The sequence below is a fragment of the Lepisosteus platostomus genome, chromosome 8 (assembly GCF_059453375.1).
Source record: "Lepisosteus platostomus isolate fLepPlt1 chromosome 8, fLepPlt1.hap1, whole genome shotgun sequence".
In the NCBI taxonomy this organism is placed as follows: Eukaryota; Metazoa; Chordata; class Actinopteri; order Semionotiformes; family Lepisosteidae; genus Lepisosteus; species Lepisosteus platostomus.
Genome location: NC_142618.1, coordinates 55,133,787 through 55,155,559, shown reverse-complemented (window position 1 = coordinate 55,155,559; position 21,773 = coordinate 55,133,787). Strand labels below are relative to the sequence as shown.

Here is a 21,773-nt window from a genome sequence, read left to right as displayed (position 1 = left end):
TTACCAAGATAGGTTCCAGATCTCTGGCAACCCTGTATTGAGTAAAGCAGTTAGAAAAATAATAGATGGGTGAAATTCATTTCTATCTTTTTGAAGCATAAATGAAAAAATTAAAGGTTTTTACACTACTTACAGTAGTATAACTAGTTTTGCATTCTGTGAAATAATTTTTACATACCAGCATATTTTAAATTCAAAATAATTATTAAGTGCAAAATCTATAAATCTATAAAGCCTTGATTTAGTGCTCTAACAAAGACACATTTATATTCACTAAATCAAGAGAATTGGACTAAATGCATACATTTCAAATGATGATTTTGTGCCTACACATCTCCACATTTTAATACATGCAGCTAAATGTCCTGTTTATATATTCTTTCTGCAAGAAACAAGAAACAGAAAACTGCATTTTAAAAGTGAATTCCTATATTCCAGTTCTATGACTTCTTTCTTTTTGAAAGCAGGCAAAGTAGTCTTATTTTTTCTACTCAAAGTACAATACTTTTTTTATTTGCATCACTCGGGTTAAACCTTTGAAGTAGAAATTTAAATTCAGTAGTAGAAACTAATATTTTAAATGCAGAGTGAATGCATTTAAATTAATCTGTTAATTATATTAATATTTACATTTAAAGATATTTAGCTTTAAATTTAACTCTAGCTGAAGTTCTCTTCTTCCTAGTTGACAGTTCATGTACTAATGTTCAAACTTCAAATCTCTCTGCAGAAATAATAATATAAAGAAAACATGTACTGGAGGCACATTTTTAATTTTGACAGTGTTGATCCATGTAGTCATAAAAATCTGCATCATTTGCTGAGAAGTAATAAGAATTTAGTCTGACTTATTTTTTACAAAACAAGATAAAAATAAAGGGTAACTAAAGTATAGTTGAATCAGCATACTGTATGTCATACTGTTGATTTGTAATGCATAAAAAATCTTATATGTAATGTAAAAAAAAAAATACCTCCAATACATTTGAAGGTCTCCTGTGAGAATGAGTCCAGTATGCTGCAAAACTTACATAGTACACCCTAACAATAAAATACAATTCCATTGATAATATAACATATTATTTAACATGTTGCATTGCTTCCATCTGTAAATTACTGTATCGGTAAGAAGCTTTGAAACATAGTGGTGAATCTGCAAGGTTATTCCATTCTCCCATCAATTTCATTTTTTCATTGATTCTTATTAATATGATTTTTAACGCACTCCCTGCTATTTAGTGGTAGGTATTTGATTGGATTTTTACCAAAAAACTGGAAAAGCTTACTAAAATGAGACTGAAGGCTCAGACGTTATTTAAGAAAAACTAAAACGCATAACACCACTTCATCTTTAACTTGGAAAGAAATAAAAGGAATACTATAACTCTAATAGAGAAGCCATACCCATTTTTACAGGAATACACTATTTTAAAAATAATATATAACAATATAATTATTATTTTCAAATAATAATACATTTTGTTATTTTCAGGTATTCTATTGACTGGAAGAGTGATTTGGACAGCTATTTTGACATTGATCCAGTTAAGGGAACCATCTCTACAAATGAACTGTTGGATAGGGAAAACATTCCACAGCATAATATCTCCATTGTGGCAACTAAAGTTAGTAAGTATGACAAGAAATCAATTATGAGTTATGATTATGTCACAGTGTTTTCAGCGTTTATAAGAACGCTATATTCCATTATTTTAGTATTCATATTCATTTTAATTGAAGCCACTAAGTACCATCTTTGGTAGAGATGTTTAACTATTATGATTTGTATTGTGATTTTTATATACTTAGTCAATATGTTGCTTATGATTCAGAAATGACAATTCTCTGCAATAATTGTTTATTCAGTATTTTTACAATTTGTCATTTTATTACAGATATTACTGTTATTTTCCATCATTTTATTTTATGACCTACATTATTTGAAAAACATACAGTACAATACAGTGTAAACATGAGAAAATTACATGCCTACTAAAAGTATGTGCTATTGTGATCAGGGCAATCATTATTTTTATTACAATTTTGAGAAATTTTCTTTTGTCTTAGGCATTTACACCATATTCAACTGTAGTAATAATTATGCAGAAATATGATTGTTCATAATCAGTTTGGCATAAGGGTACTGATGTATAAAATCCAACCAGACCCATACTTTGATTTCATAGTGATAAGCAAATTTCCATAGAGCATGTGGCACCTCATGTACCTTCTGAAGGTTTACCGAAATTATGTACTGCACTAACAGCAAGTTTTTGCAGAATTATAAATAAAAATGTACTCATAAAGCTTGCTATGTTACAGTATTACAAATTGCAATGTGGTTGACATACATTATAAATAATTGCATTCTGTTTTAAAAAATATTCTTAAATAAAAGGTCTGCTGAACATAGAATTCTTGCTATTTCCATTGGAAGTGAACATTTTTGATAGTTGGCCAGATACTGTAGCTTGATTATTATATAATCAGTTTCTTGGAACAAGTATCATGCTTCTGCTGACCTGTACATAATGAGAACATTGTGGAAAGAAACAGAAATGTCTGTCAGCAACTTATCTCTTTTCCCTTAACATCTGGGTACTGAAATCAAGTGTTAAGTGCTTTAGAAGGATAACACCATCATTATAGTTGTTCTCCCCTCATTGACGAGATAATTTAGGAAGAGCTGACTTTAAAATCAATAACTTTAATAAAAATAAAGATTTATTCCTATGACAAAATAAGTTTATTACCTCAAGTTAAAAAGGCTGAAGTAATACTTAATAATAAAAAAAATTCCAAGATTAAAATACAGACTGAGAGATTATCACAGGTTAGTTACAGAAAAATGTGAAATATTACATTTTGCAATAACTGGGCTGTGGTATGAATAAAGAAAAAAGGGATACACTTGTGTATTTTCAAAATAATTGTATGAGGAAAATAAAATAACATAAAAATAAAACTTTATTTATTATAAAAGTACAAAAACGTTGACTTAGATGTGCTAGTATTATTGTTTAGTGAAATGGTACCATCTAGTGGGGATAAAGACAAACTTTGAACAAAATAATTATTTTATTATTATTATTATTTTTGTGTTAGAATGTATGAATAAAATATTGAAGAATGAAACATATGGAGATCAAAATGACAGCTAGATAAATTTGAAAATATTAGGAAAAATATAGTTAATGATTGTAACCCAATAAATCTAGTTTTATGTGGGTCAAAGTCCTTGGTCAAAGAAGGTGTCCGAAGTTTAATAACCAGTTTAATTATAAGTAATTAATATACTGTATCTTGCTTTCTAAGCTGCACTGGTAACTTCTAGCAGGCACAGGACTTAAAATTAATAACATATACCTTGATGATTTGTTCACAAAAAAGATTGTTAATTGTTATGAATTCAATAATATACCACAAATAAAAATACAACCGTTTTATGTAGTGATATAATATACATATTATATAATATACATATATATATAGTCATATTGTGCAATGCAGTTTACATTTGACTTTGTGTATCAGTTTTTACTATATACAGTACTGTATTTAGTATTTTTCATACCAACTGCTCATTCTATGCAAACTATGTTTAATTAGCAAGTTACTGCTTATAACTGAGGGAAAGGTCTATTTTATTAATGTGCGTATTAAGGTATCTTTTTTAGGGAGAATAACATTGATAGGGTGCAATTTTAGCCATCTGGAATATGGAAAGCAGTAGGTTCATTGATATTATAATCCAATATTTAATTTATCAGTGTTGAGTCTAAAGGGTTTTGATGAATTAGGTTTTATCTGGACAAAGTGTTATGTAATATGAAGTTGAATAATAAATATAACTAAATACATAAATATAATGATTTTACATCTACATTTACCTGCTATAATGTAGATGCAGTATATATGATCTGTCTGTATTTAAATGCCTCAGTTGTATGCCCTGTGAATGGCAACAATATGCCACTGAAAGAAAAAAGGAAGTGAGAAAGTTATTGTTGGAGACCAAAGCATGTGAAGACAAATATGAAACTGTAAATGTATGTTCTTTGTGAACTCATGATATTTTTCAATTAGGGATGCTTGCAAGTTTGATTAATCAATAATCACCTGCCTATTACTAATTACTTATATGCAGCAATTGAGTAAATGCAAATTAAATAAAATGTTTATTTGACGTGTTTCAAAGTCCATTACATAATTTATGCATATCCATGTCAAATGAACGAATGTACGAATACATAGTAAGAACATCACTTGCTGTTAATGTAAAAAGATAAATGTTGTAGTGATTTAACATCACTTGATAGTTATATGAATATGGAATTGTGTAACTATTCAGCTAAAATATCATAGGTGGACATCCGTTTCTTTTAAAAAAAACTTTTATTGTCCTTGTAGTGGTAAAGGACAAAGCACTGCACCCAATGGTTCAAAGCGCGATCAGAGTATTACTTTTGGTTTGTTTCTTATATAGTGAATACATAAAAACAGTCCACTATTTCTTGTTGTTGGCTCTGGTGTGAATTTGTGTATCTGGATAAATTAAGTGATGGTTTTGTGATTAAGGATTATTGAGGAATTTTTTTAAGTTAAACAAAGGGCAACAGAGGGAAGAAGGGTTATTTTTACAATTGCCACTCCTAGATTCTGACTGATTTGAAATCATACAGTAATTATATGTATTGGACGATGCTCTATTTTATTTACAGACACTCTGACTCAAACCTGTGTCATACAGTGATATAGACATGGGTAATGTCATCCCTATAAAACACATCATGCTAAACTAGAAGCATTGCAGAAGGTGATAAACTGTACATTATTTACTGGAGCTCGGTTGAGTTCAAAGAAGGAAGTCTGAGAAACCCCCCTGTTTATTGGTACTAAATATTTGATGAGAAGTCACGGTTCTGTACAGATTACAGAAAAGTGAACACTGAAACTCCACCAGACATCGTATGTACTGTTTAACCATAGTCAAGGACCGATGTGCTGTTCCCAGTCACGTACTGTGGTAACATTTATATTGCAGACTTATATAATAAAATCAAGAATTTACTACTAACGTGCATTTAATAAAGGGGAAAACGGACTGTAATTGTACAGTGCCTTCTATGAATATATTAAAAAGTGGAAAAAAGAAATATAAATATATACAGTACTTATAATTATACTTGCATGACTGGATATTGCAGTCAAAACAAAAATATATTTATTTAAATCATGTCCAAGACACAACTATACTGTACCTCTTTCATGAAGAAATGTGTATTTCGCAAATCAAACAAAACACATATTCTTTAATTAAATCATATTATACTACAAATCCAATCTTTTTTATTTTTTAACCATGTCAGTAAATGTAACATGTATGTAATCAATGTGTTTCTAACCTGAATGTCCTTACCCATGGTGTTAGGTGAGATTTAGTCAGGCCTGCAATTCTAAAATGTATCTGTAGATGGCAGTGCTGTATTGATTTATATTAAAACATTCAGCCAGTATATGTCAGGCATATTTTATTTACTCTACATGTATTTTGTTACTTTAATCTGTTTTATACAAATTACGCGATGTCCACAGCCTGGATAAAATACTGTTTTCTTTTTCTTCAACTAGATAACCCAGTCCTGACCAGTAAAGTTGATGTCACAGTCCATGTGCAGGATGTTAATGAGTTTCCTCCAGAATTTGCCATACCTTATGAGACCTTTGTTTGTGAAAATTCCAGAGTAGGCCAGGTAAGTAAGATATATATATATATCTTTTCACAAAAACACACGCAAATATATTTATATATAAGGAACAAGAAATAGGTTTAATCCACGGCCGAAATGTTGTGTTTTCTTTTTTTTTCAGCATGGAATAAACCTAATACTTGTTCCCTTGCAGCCTATGTATGCTGGTGCAGCTACCCACCTAAACTATTTATATATAATAGATCACATGCGTATACAGTATGTGATTTATAGGTTAATGTTGTGAGCTGCATTAGTCTACAGCAAACAAATAAGTACAGGTAAATTCCTCTAAAAAATAAATGGATGAAAATGAGCTAGGGAGCATACTTCAGTTGTCTTTCTGTACACACCATGCTGCTTTTCATATCTTTATTTTTACTTTTAAGAATGGAATTGACCTCTGCTTCTTCCTGTATAATGTGTGTACAGTATATACAGTATAGAAAGAGATTATCTAAAGATTCCCAGGTTTAGATAGATCCATATATGATGCATGTAAGGATAACACATGCAAAATGCAACTGTGTTTTATGGGTTTTGGAGCCACCCTTTCCATATTTAGTCCATCAGCTAGGTCAGTGCTCATCATATCATAACATAATCATGTTGATTGTTGTGAATTTGCAGCTCATAACCTATGAGATTAGCAGGAAGATTGTAGGAGGACACTTAAACAAGAGCTTCTCAAGGGATGCCCACACATACAGTACTCTGCAAGGTTCATGGCTCAGTGATTAGTTAAATCACATCAAAATTGTAATTCTCTGAATGTCATTGATTGGCATTCTGTGTGACTGGATGTGCACCGCTGATGGTCTATACATATCTACTTGAAACATGGTTAACTACAACAGAATTGGGCAGACTTTTTTGGGAAAAATAAGTCACCAGTTCAACCTAATCTTGCAACTTCCAGGTGCAGATTACACAAACTAGATGTGTAATTCCATTTCTAAAGTCACTGTAATAAATTACAGGCTTCTAAGGCAATTTAACAGATTGGTCAATATTTTAGTACAACAGAGGGTGGTCTTGGTCTTATTATAACATATTCTCTGTAAACAAGGGGTCTGCTTATAAAATAAAATTAACATGCATTTTGACTAGTTTCTATGTAATCCTAAAGGAACTATAAAAAATATACTGCTGTGTTCCTCCAGAGAAAAGCAGTTTGGGACAGTAACATCTTACTATGCTTATTAAAACTGCAACCTTTATTGGTTAATGCCTCTGATGCACTTATCTTTTTTATAATGTATTTTCATGCATATGTGACACATGTTTGCACACAAAATGCACTTGCTACTATTTTTACAGATGTTACAGCTCAGTTGTTTGTATCACAAACCCATATGACTTACAAAGGTGTTTTATTTTTAATATGAATTAAAAATAATTCAGTAATATTAATTAATATCAGTATTTCTAAACAATAATGTTTAAATACCATTAATGTTTTTTATAACAGTGCCCTCATTTGGCTTTCTTCTCACAAATCATGCACAGGCTTTACTTTTGTATTTTTTTTTCCAGCTAATTCAAACTGTTAGTGCAAAGGACAGAGATATGCCCCCTGCTGGTCAGAAGTTCTTTTTTAAATCACCACCAGAAACCATTAAAAACCCAAATTTTACAGTCCAAGATTTCAGAAGTAAGTGATTCTTTCTGTTTAATTCCTTTGATATAAGTAAGGCAATCTGGAGTAAAAGATGTTCAGTGCTATGAAAAAGAACTGATCAAATATGCATCTCATCATTAGAGAGTATATGTTTGAGTTTGACTTCTGTATACCTTAAAACAGACTTTAGTTACACCTAAAGCATAATAGTCAAGAACATCTAAAAAGATGTTCTAAAAAGAAAAAAAAAACCTCTTCATGATCCCTTGTAGGAATACTTTATTATTTTTATTTAATATACTAATTTTGAAAGTATATATATAAAATAAGGAACAAGTAAAGGTTTATTCCATGCTAAAGAAGGTCACATCCGAAGAAGGCCCCACAGCCAAAATGTTGTGTTTCCCTTTTTCTCTTTTCTTCATGGAATAAACCTTTACTAGTTCCTATAAATAAAATAAATTTGTATATCTCAAAATGTTTATTGGGTATGTTACATTTGCTAAATTAGATTTCATATCTCTCACTTATAGAGTTGATTTGTGTAAACAAAATGTTCTACATTTATTTGTATTGTTCTCAGAAAATAATTGGCTCTTTTTTTAAAAGCAAGTATATTGTAATAGAAGTCTGGGCTTTTACACATACAGTACAATATAATCCTAACAAAAGATTAAAAGTAGATTACTTTAATTTGTTGTATCTATGTTAATGTACCACCATGGTAGGGTATTTTTTTACTTCATGCTTAATGGAAAATCTGATTTGCACCATCATGGTGTTGAAGATTAACCTGACAAAATTCTTGCATGAAAGGACTGTCTCGTTCTATTTAAATTTTCAGTTTTTAAGTAGAAACAAACTTTTAACACATGGCTAACTTCTGATGGGTGAAGACAGGCATACCAGGAAGTTAGGAAAGAAAATAAACCTGTACATGTAAGGTGTGTTTTAATCGTTCATCTTCAGCCAAAAGCTCTGGCACCCCCTGTCAAGTAAATCCTTGTTAATTTGAGTGGAACAAACTAATGCTGACGGGGTCAGTTAGCCTTCCTTAAGAGGATGAGCACATTCTGTGTTCTGCTTGACACATTCTCAGTCTCTTAACGACAGTTTTGGATGTTATTCACTTTGACCAAAATGCACCTGCAGGCCTGCAACTTATTGTTTTCTTCTCAGTAAGGAATTAACCTTCACCCTGTGCTGGAATAGGCTGGGCTATAGCACAAATAAAATGCAAGTGCTCTCTTGAGTGTGTTAAGCGCAGCAGTAGCCATTGGCAGTTTAAAAGTTTTGAATTGCATGACCTAAAGGGGGTATCTTAAGGTTATTGCTTCCTGGTTGTTGATGTTTTACCAGCAAGAAAGAATCTTCAGATATAAACACGATACATGCTTTCTAAGCAGTTGTGATATTCCATCTTTTTAAAACTGTAATTCCTTACTAGCATAAATAATATACATTATAATTGAATTACACTAATACCGCAAGGCTTAGTGCACAATGCCAGAAGAGCCTGAAGGTAAAATAATGAAATACTGTATCTCAACATTGTTTGGAATGCATCTTCATGATGTTTCATCTGTAGAATTCAGATAATTTCTTATATTGATCCCTTGTGAGATTATGTTTAATTAATGTGTTGCACTGAATATGCCATAAAGGAATACTAATACTGAAAGCTATCGGTGTTGGAAATCAGTATCCCAACACCAATCAACCAAATACATAGTCTAGACCCATTTTTTTTTTAAAAAAGCAGCATTATTCATTTTGTTAAGATTTGTTTACTGTGGTCTCTTAAGTCTAATATATATTTTCGAAAAATGCAATTATTTTCAATGTCATAGTTTCACTTTCAATCTTATTTTTAGATCTTCAGAGTGTAACCTGTATATATACATTATTTCCACATCAGTTATGCTCATACAATGTGAAGCCATTGCAGAAAAATTGAAAATATATTTTTATAAAGATACTAGATATACTATTTGCAAAATGATTAACAAAAGACATACACTTTCAAACATACAAATACTAAATATGAGTTAAATAAACATTTGAAAATTATACAAAGTAATGGAATACTTGATGCAACACATATGCAGATATTTAATTTGTTACATTTGTAACAATTTAAGTAGTTTTAGTTTTAAGTTCAGGACAAATTGCCGCACAAATATTAGAATATGAATTTTCGCAGCAACTTTTTTACTAGCTTTGATAACCAAAACATTATATTTGGATGCAGCTGTCCTTTCCAAATGACTTCAAGTACTGCCTTTTTACAATGTATGTTCTTTTTATGTTCTACTTGTATTTTGTTGCAACACTAGCACATTGCCCATTTTTCACAAATGTCTCGCAATTTTTTTTATTAATTTGAAGTAATACTTTTTTGTTTTATTGCAGACAACACAGCTGGGATTCTCACAAAACTGAGTGGGTTAAGTAGAAGATTGCAAGACATTTATTATCTACCTGTTGTAATAGAAGACAGTGGGTATCCAGTCCTCAGCAGTACCAACACTCTGACTATTCGAGTCTGTGGATGTGATACTGATGGCTCCCTCTTATCTTGCAATGTTGAGGCAATCTTCTTGCCAGTAGGACTCAGCACAGGGGCACTGATAGCAATTCTTCTATGCATCATAATACTCTTAGGTTAGTTTTTTTTCTTTACTATCATTTTTATTTATTCCTATTTTATGGCTAGTCTATAATATGTTTACTGTGTTCGCCATGTGTATTCCAAAAATCAGAAAACATTTATAGAAAATATATTTATGAAAAACATTAACATATTTTCTGCATAGGATTAACTCATTAGGTAGATTTTTGCACACTCATGTTTAATTTGTTATTGGGTTAGATTTCCCTATCTGAGTGAAAATAAGATCTTCCATAATAACTATTTCTTCCTTTCAACTTATATTTATGTTTTCATAAAATTATAGAGAAACCAGTAATAGGTTTATTCCATGCTGAAAAAAAGAAGAAAGAAAACACAACGTTTTGGCCGCGGAGCCTTCTTCAGGTGTGAGAAAGAAAAGGCAGTAAGCAAAGGTAGTGTAGCGGGAGAACAAAGGCTTGGGTCTTTCTCACACCTGAAGAAGGCTCCGCGGCCGAAACGTTGTGTTTTCTTTCTTCTTTTTTTCTGCATGGAATAAACCTAGTACTTGTTCCTTTGCAGCCTACACATGCTCAAGCAGCTACCCACCTAAAATTATACAGTACTACCATTATGAATCACTATGAATTTACAAGTATCTTTACAGTTCTGACTCATATAGATGCTGAGACATATGAATAATAAAATTCCTGTGCCAGCTGAATAATTAAAAGTCTATTGTAAATACTGTATATTAAAATACATATTAATGGTGAGTTATTTCTGACAAAAAATCTATGGATAATTGTTTATATCTATCTTTCATAAAAGACTGTAGCTTATAATATGAGCTTTACAATAACAGAATATACTGTAACTACTTTACTTAATTTTGGTTCTTCAAGTCTTCAACTTTCTTTATACTGAATCAAAATCAACATTCAAATTGCAAGAATGTTACAGTACCCTTTGAAAATATTGATATTATACCGACAAATACAGCACAAAAACATTCATTTTGCTAAATAAAATATAACCACATTCCTCATTCCAAATATTTTACTCACAGAGGCTGATAATAATGAAACAATGAAAAATATACACATACATACTATTTACAGATGCAGCCATTCAAAATGCGCGGTAAAAACCCGCGGTACGGTAACCTACCCACAAGCCACCGCGGGGCACCGGAGCATACCGCAGGGCAAGTGATTGGCTGGCCAAAATGACCGACAGGGGCACTCGTGGTGCATTGGTTGGTAGTGCAAAGATTTAATCATTTAATGTCTTTACTGTGCACATTTTAATCCGCTTAGTTTTGAATATTTATATGGATTTTACCACTAAAGGGAAATTTTAGTAGCTGAGCATAAAAAGAAGAGGAGCATAACGCATCTGAAGGTCATAAACGATATTAATTTAAAACATTACTGTATGTATGTAAACTGTACTGTGTATGGCTGGTCTTGGTAGTTTAAAGAAAAAATACACACCAGTCTTCCATTTCTCCCTAAACATTTTAAGCATGAAAGTTTTATGAAACGGTACCCAAATATGCGATTGCTGTATAGAATTAATTTTAATTAAAAAAAAATATTTAACACGAACATTAAGCTGTTTACATCTTCCGCCTGAGAACAGTCACCCGTTGCTACCCAACGCAGAATGGTGATTGGCTGATACCATCTGACACCCCTCTGATTGGAGAAAAAAGACGTGCTGGTTTGCTATACCAGGAAGAGGATTTCTTTCTATTCAAAACGTGTATTTTAAAAGTTTAAGAAGTAAAAACCTTACAGCGTACACAGATTTCTAAACTGATCAGGATCGTTATCTTTGTCTTATGCATAATAATGTTCACCGCTCTGTCCAGCAAATTAATAATAAACTTTATTTTATATAGCTTTTTAAACGAATAAGTAATTAGATTGCTCATAAACCTAATCACTTGCTTTTTCTTTTTATTTAGGCTCAGATTTCAACTATAGATCGTATTATTAATAACCATAATCACATCCAACCAACAAAAACAACCATATAAACATAATACCAACCAAAAACATAGATAACAACCACAATACAAAATCAAATAATCAAACCATTTTACACTCGCAAAGTCCTCCAATTATCATAATCCCGCCCCTTATGCAAAACCAAACCTTCCTCCCATCCCAGTTTATCCTGTTTATCATAAACAAAATCCACCTCAATTTTCAACATAAAGCATTACACAAAATCAATACCTCAACACTCCATACTCAACAACGATAATTCACAAACAGCCAGAACATGTAACTACACATTCCCAAACATACCTACTTTCCATAGCCCCTTATGCAAAACCAACATCCCTCCCCTGTTCTCTCTCTCCCCTGGCGGTTGTAATTGTTTTTATTTTCAAATAAATTTTAGCAAAGTCATGTATTTTAAAAATCTTAAGATTTTTCTATTTATGTCTTTATTTAGTGGTTTCATTAGTGACAAAGGCTAAACTTTCTTGGAAAAATGTCTTTTATGTAAACCATGTTTGCTATTAATTCATTCAGGGCTAAAATATGTTCATTGTCTTCTAATGAAAGAAGGGTTCCTTTCGCCGTAGTCGGGAGCCTAGCCTTTAACTAGTAAGTACTGTATTTACTGGGTTTTTGAGGGGGGGGGGGGGGGGTGTCTTTCGCTGGAAATCTCGCCTCCTACTTTGAAAATACCCGTGAAACCGGTTCAATTCGTCACAGCCAGCACTCCTGCAGAGAGTTGGGTTGTACTTGCAGTGTATACAGTACACGCGTTATGCTCTTCGTTAATGTCTGTGAAGTTTTATTTAATCTCTGAGCCATACTGATTCTTCTGGAAGCCAGTTTCCGCCAGGGAGTAAAAAAAAAACACACTATGGTATTCTCTCCAATGCAGTGCAGTTAAAAACATACCTCTGATGCTGCTCCTAAATGAATATCGTTTATGACCATCAGAAGCTTTATGCTCTTTTTCTTTTTTCCAGTGGATTGAACAGGGAGAGGCATTTCATGATGTACTTTTCACTGATGAAACAACAGTGGCTCTGGAACAGTTTTCAACCAAGTCGTTTTATAAAAAGGGGAGATATGTACACGTTACTGAAGCTAAAAGTTTAGCCTTTGTCACTAATGTAAACACTAAATAAAGACATATAGAAATCCCTACGTTACAGACTGTATATGGCTGGTATTGGTAGTTTAAAGAAAAAATACACACCAGTATTCCACTTTCTCCCTAAACATTTTAAGCATCAGAGTCTTACATGTGGTTATTTTGAAAACGTTTGTACGTGCTCCTTCTTACCATGTTACTGTTTACTGTTACTGACCATATTAAGTTTAAGTGCCTGTGGGCACTTTTCCTGTCCGTGGGGGGTGGACCGTCTTTCATTAGAAGGTTAGTCTGTTCTACTCTGAGAATGTAGAGGGGGTGGGAAGTGCCCGCGGTCATTTAATTAGTATTAAAATCTTAGTTATCTTTCTAGTTCACAGGTTTGCATGCATAATTTAATTTTGAAAGCCACTGAGACATCAGGTACTACTGTTGTATTTATGAAAAAGAAACAAAACAAAAAACATACTAACAACTGTGCCATCCTACTCCTTAGTTAATACATTTTATTATTCATAAACAGTTAACATTGTTAGCAAAATATTTTGAATTATATTTAACCCTATTTTTTCTTTAGTTTTGTATTTAACTTATTATATGATAGTCAGACTTAATGTATATTAATGTATATTTGAACAATGAAAATATATTTTACAAGATTTTACATTAAGCACTTAAAATTAATATGGTTAATAATAGTAAACTGTAACATGCTGTAACAAGATCGGTTAAACTACGAAGAAAATCCTTTCAGAGAAAATGTTTCAGGTGTGAAGAACAAACCTGTTCCCACACACCCTGCCCCCACTACCATTAGAATATACACAAACATTTTAGCGTTTCATTCTGAGCAGAAGACCCTCACACCTGAAGAGTGCTGGCTGTGACGAATTAAACCGGTTTTACAGGTTTCAATCACAGATTGGGACTCAGTAAAGTAACACACAGCGCCACTGGATTTGATAATACTGTACCTAACCAAAATCCGCAATATGGAAACAGAACCTAATTGTTGATAGATGATGTACTCGTAACATTTTTTCAAGACGAACTACAACATTTAAAAAATGACTTGTATGTACTTGATATCTCTAATCAATCCACGGGTTCCAGCACAAAACGAAACTAAAACGCATACCGTTTAGCGCTTCTTATTAGTTGCTCAAAAGTAATTTGACCGTATGAAATGCATAATATAAACCTAGAAACATATACGTGAGCAGTACTTAAGCACTGTAGTATCGGTGTTAAGACATACCTCTCAAATACTGTAAATCAAGTTAAAAATATCTCAAGACCGATTCTGGTCGTAATTAAACCATGTTTCGTGTATGTTTTCTTTTTCATCTTGAAATAACTCATTTCTAAATACCTTTTTCACTGTTAACATCTTGTAGCAACTTTGCGACAAAATATACACTCTGACAGTTCATCCTGCTACCAACATTAAATAAAACAAATCTTAAGATTTCTATATTTATGTCTTTATTTAGTGGTTTCATTCGAAGCTTACAATGTTTAGGGAGAAATGGAATACTGGTGTGTATTTTTTTCTTTAAAGTACCTCGACCAGCCATATACTGTATGTTTATGTTAAGATTTCCCTTCAGTGGTAAAATTAGATATGAATATTCAATACTTAAACGGGCACAGTTAAGACATTAAATATACATATACATATTGTATACAGTACAGTTTGCATACGGTAATATGTTTATGTTACGCGATTAAAAAATAAATAAATAAAACTGAAAGGTCCAGCACCAGCTGGATTCGAACACACAACCTGCCAGTTGGTAGTCACGCACCTAGACCAGTAGGCTACAAGACAGCTCGCATAAGCAGGCAGGCAAAACAGCCCTACACAGCCCTGCCGCAGTACACGGATATAATCATACCGTTATTAAATTCTTGAGATACGCGATTCCATATTATATTCCCTTTTAATCAAATTCTAAAAGTATGCTTGTTGACTCCGGTATCACGTTAATTAAGGACTTCGAAGCTTACAATGTTTAGGGAGAAATGGAATACTGGTGTGTATTTTTTTCTTTTCATGATAGGTGTCGCATTTTAAATCATTTTCGTAGTTAGAAATTATGAAACGCCCTGTTAAAAGCAAGGAAGTTTTTATGCCCGTTGAAGTAAAACAAAATGCCTGACAAAGTATGGCTTGGACAGATTCCAAGTGCTTGTACAAATGTGCTAAAGAAATTATACTTTGAGTATACAGCTTGTCCAAAGTCATCCATTATTAATACTATTAGTAATATCTTCAGTAAAGGCTTTGATTCATAAATATTTCTGATAAAGGTAGGTTGTGTACTTTTGTCCAACTGAGCAATCTTGCTTTCATAAAATATACCAACATTTGAATGACTGATGATTAACATGCTGTAATACACAGTTCAAAATTAAAGGCTCGAATGCTGTACATGAGAGGTTAAGCTCCCCCTGGCGGTTTTACAAGGAGACGCCGGATAGCTAGTCACGTGACACACGTGATACCGCGTGATACCCTGGTGGGCGTGTCGCGGTATGCCGTGAAATACCTCACCCATTTTGAATGGCTGCATCTGTACATACAATTTTTTTTATGTGTTCATTCATTTACTTGTGGCAAGGCTCATGATTTTATTATGTTATTGACTATTATGCTTGTTTACAATGTAGAACAAATGCCTAGTTTCCATGGTGTCACGCCCTCTGCAGCCAGAGGGCGCTCCTTCTCTGTCCTGTCTCTAGCTTCCGGTCTGCTGTCCTTCCTGTCCCTCTCTTTCCCGGGTCTTGCACTCTGCCCTCGCTCAGCATTGATGTTCGGATGTCCCGAGACCCGCCTAGCACCATGGCGCCCCACGTCCGCTCCCTGAGGGCATAGGTTTCTATACGGCATTCCTGAACTCTTTGCACTAATGAGCCCGGGCCTTTTTCCCGGCTCGCCGCTACGCATATGGGTCTTTTTCCGCTCTCCTGCTCCCCACGGTTAGTCCCTTTGGACGTCCGTGACACATGGAAGCTTCAGCATCAAGTCTCTCATACCTTTTCTAATTGTGCAACAAAGGAATGGAAACAATCACATCATGATATGTAATTTTTCTTTCATATAAAGAAGTATCTTCACAAGTTAATAATCACTATATTACACTGGTTATTTAAAGTGTTGTGCCAAACAAAGGACATCAGCCGAGTGATTGTGTGTTGAAAGTCGTCTTTATTTCATATGCATATGGGAGTCTTGCTCTTGTATGCAAGATTCAAAAGATAGCGCTTACAGTCCTCTTTTATACAGTGAAACAAACGATACAAAATACACTCCCACATGAATCTCTGCTTTCATTGTGGTCATATATGGTCATTCTAGAAAGCTGACCAGTACCTATATTTTCTTTACTGCTGGCTTGCGTGACAAGCAGCCCCTTCTGCTTGTACCTGAATAGACCATTTGTTCCAGGAGGGGTCACTCGGTCATTTCCCTGAGAACTATGCCAGCTATGCGTAAAGATACAGTGTGGCTATATTATCTTTTGAGACAAGACATCCTGAGACGGAGTTAGTAAAATATAAGTACAGAAATACATAGCCAACAAGATATAATACAAACATTTTGTAAAAACTTTTAGTTTATTACCTCAAAAGTATATACCACATTTCCTGTCATTTTACTGTCCGTTTTTCTTATAGAAGGTTTTCTCCACTTTTGTTACAATGATAAAACGGACTGGTAAATTATTTGTATTTGTGCGTGCAAATACAAATGTACAATTCATGTTGTAAAGTTACAGTTTGATTACATTTGTAAGATATATATATTCAGTGGTTAGCATTGCTGTCTCTCAATACTAAAGCCCAATATTCACTTGGTTTCCTGTGCGCGTTCTGGTTTCCTCCCACAATCCAAAGACATACTGGGAGGTAAATTTGGGTTCTGGTAAAATTGTCCCTGGTGTGAGTGTGTGTAATTGTGTCTGTGCTTGCCATGCGATAGACTGGCGTCCCATCTGGGGTGTACCCTGCCTTGCACCCATTTCTTGCTGGGATAGGCTCCAGCTCTCCTGTGACCCTGATTTGGAAGAAGTAGTTAGAAAATGGATGGATGGATGCTCATTTAATTCGTGCAGAGAATTTATTTTATAGGGATGCTTTTGCTTTCCTGCTTCTTAAACATACACGTCTGTGACATTTTAAGTTTGCGTGTTCAGTCTTTTCTGTATCGAGCCATTCCCTGATTTTTCCTCTCCAGTTCCCCACATGATTTTCTCCTTTAAAGATATTTTAGAGATATTCATCTTGAATAATATAAAACAATTAAAAAAAATATATCTTAAGATTTTCATGATACTTAATTAGCATGTATTTTGGAAACAGTCTAATATTTTTTTTCTTATACTATATATGAAATTCTCCTGTCACTTATCCTAGATAACAGTTTACATTGTACCCCAAGGGGCATGATTATGTCAAGGTTATCCACTACTTCCTAGGCAGCGTTTCTTAATACTTTCAAGGGACTTTGAGGAAGAGTGCAGTTTTCATGCAAGTTAAATTTTCTTTAAAACAAAAATGTTTTCTAGTACATGGGAAAGACGTATAATAATTATTTTACCATAAAATAAGTGTAACATAATCACATCAGTACAGTAATATCAGTACAATAAGGTCTGAAAATTAGTATTGGTATTGATCTAAAAAATTCTGCTTATCTCAGGAAGTACAGTAAACAAAATAAAGCAAATGTCATTTTTTTCTATGATTAAATTAAATGAGATTTGCATTTAGTTTTATTCTTTGCTCCAAGACAGATGTTCACAACTCTGGGTCTGAGGAAACACAGCATCTTCTGTTTTTTGCTCCAGCCAAATTTATAACAGGCCCATTGATTTCAGTTTTCTATTTGCCGGATATTTGCAAGTTTGCCAGCAGCACTTAAAACTCGAAGGTAATTTTGGGGAGTTTCAGAATCAGAATCCTTATTGTGGCATGTTGTGTGAAATGTAACTAACTGGACCTCTTTTTTCTGATACAATGTCATTCCCACCTGTGTCTATTCATCATCAATTCATCATATAGTAAAAGCTGTTTAGTCAGGAATGATGGCAAACAAGTTGAGGACAAGATGTGTGAAGTTGTGTATATTGAAGTTGATGGAAACAGAACCTTTGAAGTATTGTGTTTTTTTACACTCTGGACTGAATGAAGAAACAAGTTAAATAAAAATATAAATTACTAAAGGTCTAGCAGGCATATCAGTTAAGTAATCAATTATCACTGAAGTTTCCTCCAAGACCAGGGTTTGGAACAAATGTTCTAAAACAGATGCTATTCAATATTGTTGAGTGCATTTTGGAAAACGGTTTAGAAAACACCTAACATTTTGAGCAATTATCTTTATCCTGTGTACAAATGATGACAAAGAATTCATGCAAAACATTCTTTATTACACTTTTAAACAAAAATAGGACATTTAATATATTATTTTGATTATTTACTTCACTTTTTAATTTCATTATTTGTTATGAAATATTACTTATGATGATTTTCTAAAAGAAGAAAGCATAAAACTATATTTGACTTCCTAGCATTCTTGTTCCCAGTTGCCAGGATTAGTAAGGTAAAAGCAATCTGATATTGTCTTTCATCCTTTCAACGAAAACAACCTAAATCATTGCAATAGTGCTCTCAAGATACAAATTTGAATTGTAGAGTAAGCCATTCGGTAGAAACAATGCATTTACAGATTTCTTCAGGCACATTTTTTTTTAATATTGAACTGAAAAGTAAAGTTAATTGAGTAGGTGGAAATCATACGTGAATATAACCAATATCTGTAAACAATCCCCAAGCACCCAATACACAAGTTTTCATATAGGTCCCTGTTTTAATATCAAATACTAAAACTGCTTGACATTTTATTGAAAAACTTCAGATGAATTTGAATAACAAATCTCAATTTTAACATTACATAGCACCAGCAGGCTTTATCAATATTGGTTCAACATGTCAAAACCAAACAGTATATATTTATATATACATGCATGACATGTATTTGCACAAACATCTTTATATTTCTAAAATTTAAATATGGCATGTAGTTAGTATATGCCTTTTACAAGTGTTTAATATTTTCTTTCATATTATTAAATTATTATGATAAATTATTATATTAATGTTCAATTATACAATTCAATTATTGTTTTGTTTATTTGCAGTGATTGTGGTACTTTATGTTGGACTAAGGAGACAAAAGAAGAAGGAGACCTTGATGACATCAAAAGAAGATATCCGGGACAATGTTATCCATTATGATGATGAAGGTGGTGGTGAAGAAGATACCCATGCTTTTGACATTGGCACATTGAGGAATCCCAAGGTGATTAAAGACAACACATGTAGAAGAGACGTAAAACCAGAGACTGAACCTTGCCCTAAGTTACCTGTTTCTCAGGACAGCACAGATATCAGAGATTTCATTTGCCAGCGGCTGCAGGAGAATGACTTTGATACTGCTGCACCTCCATATGACTCTTTGGCAACATACGCATATGAGGGAGAAGGATCAGTAGCAGAGTCCTTGAGCTCTATTGAGTCACTTACTGCAGATACTGATGAGGATTATAATTATCTCAACGAGTGGGGACCTCGTTTTAAAACTTTAGCAGGGATATTCGGAGAGCAAGAATCACATCTGGATATAAAGGAAAACAATCTATAATATTGTGAAAAAAGGTCTGGAAGAGAATTTATTTTATACGAGCACCCATTTTTCCCTACTCTCTTCCAAAATGAAATTTAAGAAAAGAAAGTCAAAGGAAACAAGCCAGCCTTCAATTACTATTCATAGTTTTGTTTTGTTATTTTCTGCTCTGTTTTGTTTGTAAGACCTAGGGGAAATGAAGACTAGGCAAAGGCAGAATGCAAGAATTCTCTTTACTGTTCTTAAAAAAAGTGCCTCAAGAACCTTTTTTTTAAACCATCGCAGTAAAAATCTATTTTCTTTCAAGTTTGAGCCCCCCAAAATGGAATAGTATCAAACAAAGTTTAACTGTGAAAAGCAATAATGTTTTCCTGTGGTAACATTATTAATCAAAATGTTTCTGGGGGCATTAAAGTGGCCCTATTTGGCCAAAGATGGATGCACTGTATATATATTTGCTTGTTTGTTTGTTTTTTAAAGTAACTTGAGGTTTTATTTGGTAATTAACCATAACTCACATGCAAAGGATATTTGAATCATGGGGGGAGGGAGCCTGCTGTAAAGACTTGTATTTGTTTGTTGTAAAAATAATTTAGGGCTAATCATGAAATATTAAGATTCAGGTTATGTAATAAACACTGTTTTTTTTCTTAAACACAATGTGCAGCTTGTTTGGTAACTCTTAAATAAATGCTTCTCAGAGAATAAGATATTGAATGACTTAGACATTAACCTGGTTCTGGGGCTTGTCAGACAATTTGAAGTTGATCAACCACCTCCGATTATTTTCATATAAATAATATCTGTATAAATGTATAGATTTATTTACACTTCATTATATACAGTACAGGCAAACAAGTTAATAAACGAAGGTAAGCTAATAAGTAAATGCATTCATTATTCAATTTTCTTAAAGATCATTTTTGAAGAATAGTTCATTTTTGAAGAATTCTCTCCTTATTCATCAACATGTCTGCATGTTTCTGCTGTCTTTTCAAAAAGTGGTGGTTGCCCTCACAATAAAACACAATACGTCTTGAGCGGTCCAAATCACAATTGAATTTCTCGCATTAGAGAGCATCCTTTATCCCAAGGTTACTGCCCCAAGTAAGAAGGCAACAATTAGAAACAAAGAACACTATTTTGTAACATGACCATATACTGTACGTACACATACTGTAAAACTGGCTACAACACTTTGCATAATGATCATAAGGAGGTTAGTTTTCAATTATTACTGTATCCTCATTATAACACATATCTTGATTTAATTAGCTTAATTTGAATCTGTGAGGACCAAAGATTTGATGCATTTATTTGTAGCATAGAAGACCAAGTTTTAAAAAATAAAACAATGCTGTTTACTTATAGAAACAATCAGTAAAAATCTAAAATGGTTATTTTTTGTCCTACATTATGTGCCTTTACTCAGTTCTGATTAAAGTTAGGTATGTGCAGTAATCATGTATCATATATTTAAATTAGCTACATATACACATCCTCATGCCTGTTCATGATTACATCATCATAAGTAGGCATGAAACCAGTGTAGGTGGCAAAAGGACCTGAAGTGGTCTGTGGTACTGTGGTTAGACCTCACCCCATTGTCTTATTTAAGGTGGTTCAAGTGGGGAGCAGAAGCAGGGTGTGAACAGCAAAAAGGAACGATTAGAGTTTAATCTTATGATGAAAAGTAGAAATAAAGCAGAAATGCAACATTAATCTTAATATTGTGAGCAAGCTTGATGTTGTGTATATATAACTAAACATCTACATCTTTGAGTAATTCATACATCTTGGGAATTCCTCACAATTGAAATATTGTACATTTTGTTCTTTCTTTTCAGGTTGGAATTGAACTCTACATTTTCCAATGTCTAATCTATTTACATGATCATTTTCTACATTAGAGACCAGTAGATTATCAATCCATCCATTCATCCATTTTCTAACTGCTTATTCCAATGGAAGGTC

The 21,773-nt window shown here is 33.1% G+C and overlaps 1 protein-coding gene across 1 annotated transcript in view; it reads left to right on the top strand.

Annotated features, from left to right (window-relative positions):
• Nucleotides 1-20,507, top strand: part of LOC148657544 (cadherin-12-like) — a 140,106-nt gene extending 119,599 nt beyond the window's left edge. The window contains exons 8-12 of the mRNA XM_088643968.1: nt 1,493-1,629; nt 5,632-5,753; nt 7,287-7,404; nt 9,784-10,035; nt 19,315-20,507. Of these exons, the coding sequence (XP_088500094.1) occupies nt 1,493-1,629; nt 5,632-5,753; nt 7,287-7,404; nt 9,784-10,035; nt 19,315-19,817 (1,132 nt within the window). The 3' untranslated portion in view covers nt 19,818-20,507. The remainder of the gene's footprint in view (nt 1-1,492; nt 1,630-5,631; nt 5,754-7,286; nt 7,405-9,783; nt 10,036-19,314) is intronic.
• The last annotated feature ends 1,266 nt before the right edge of the window (nt 20,508-21,773 follow it).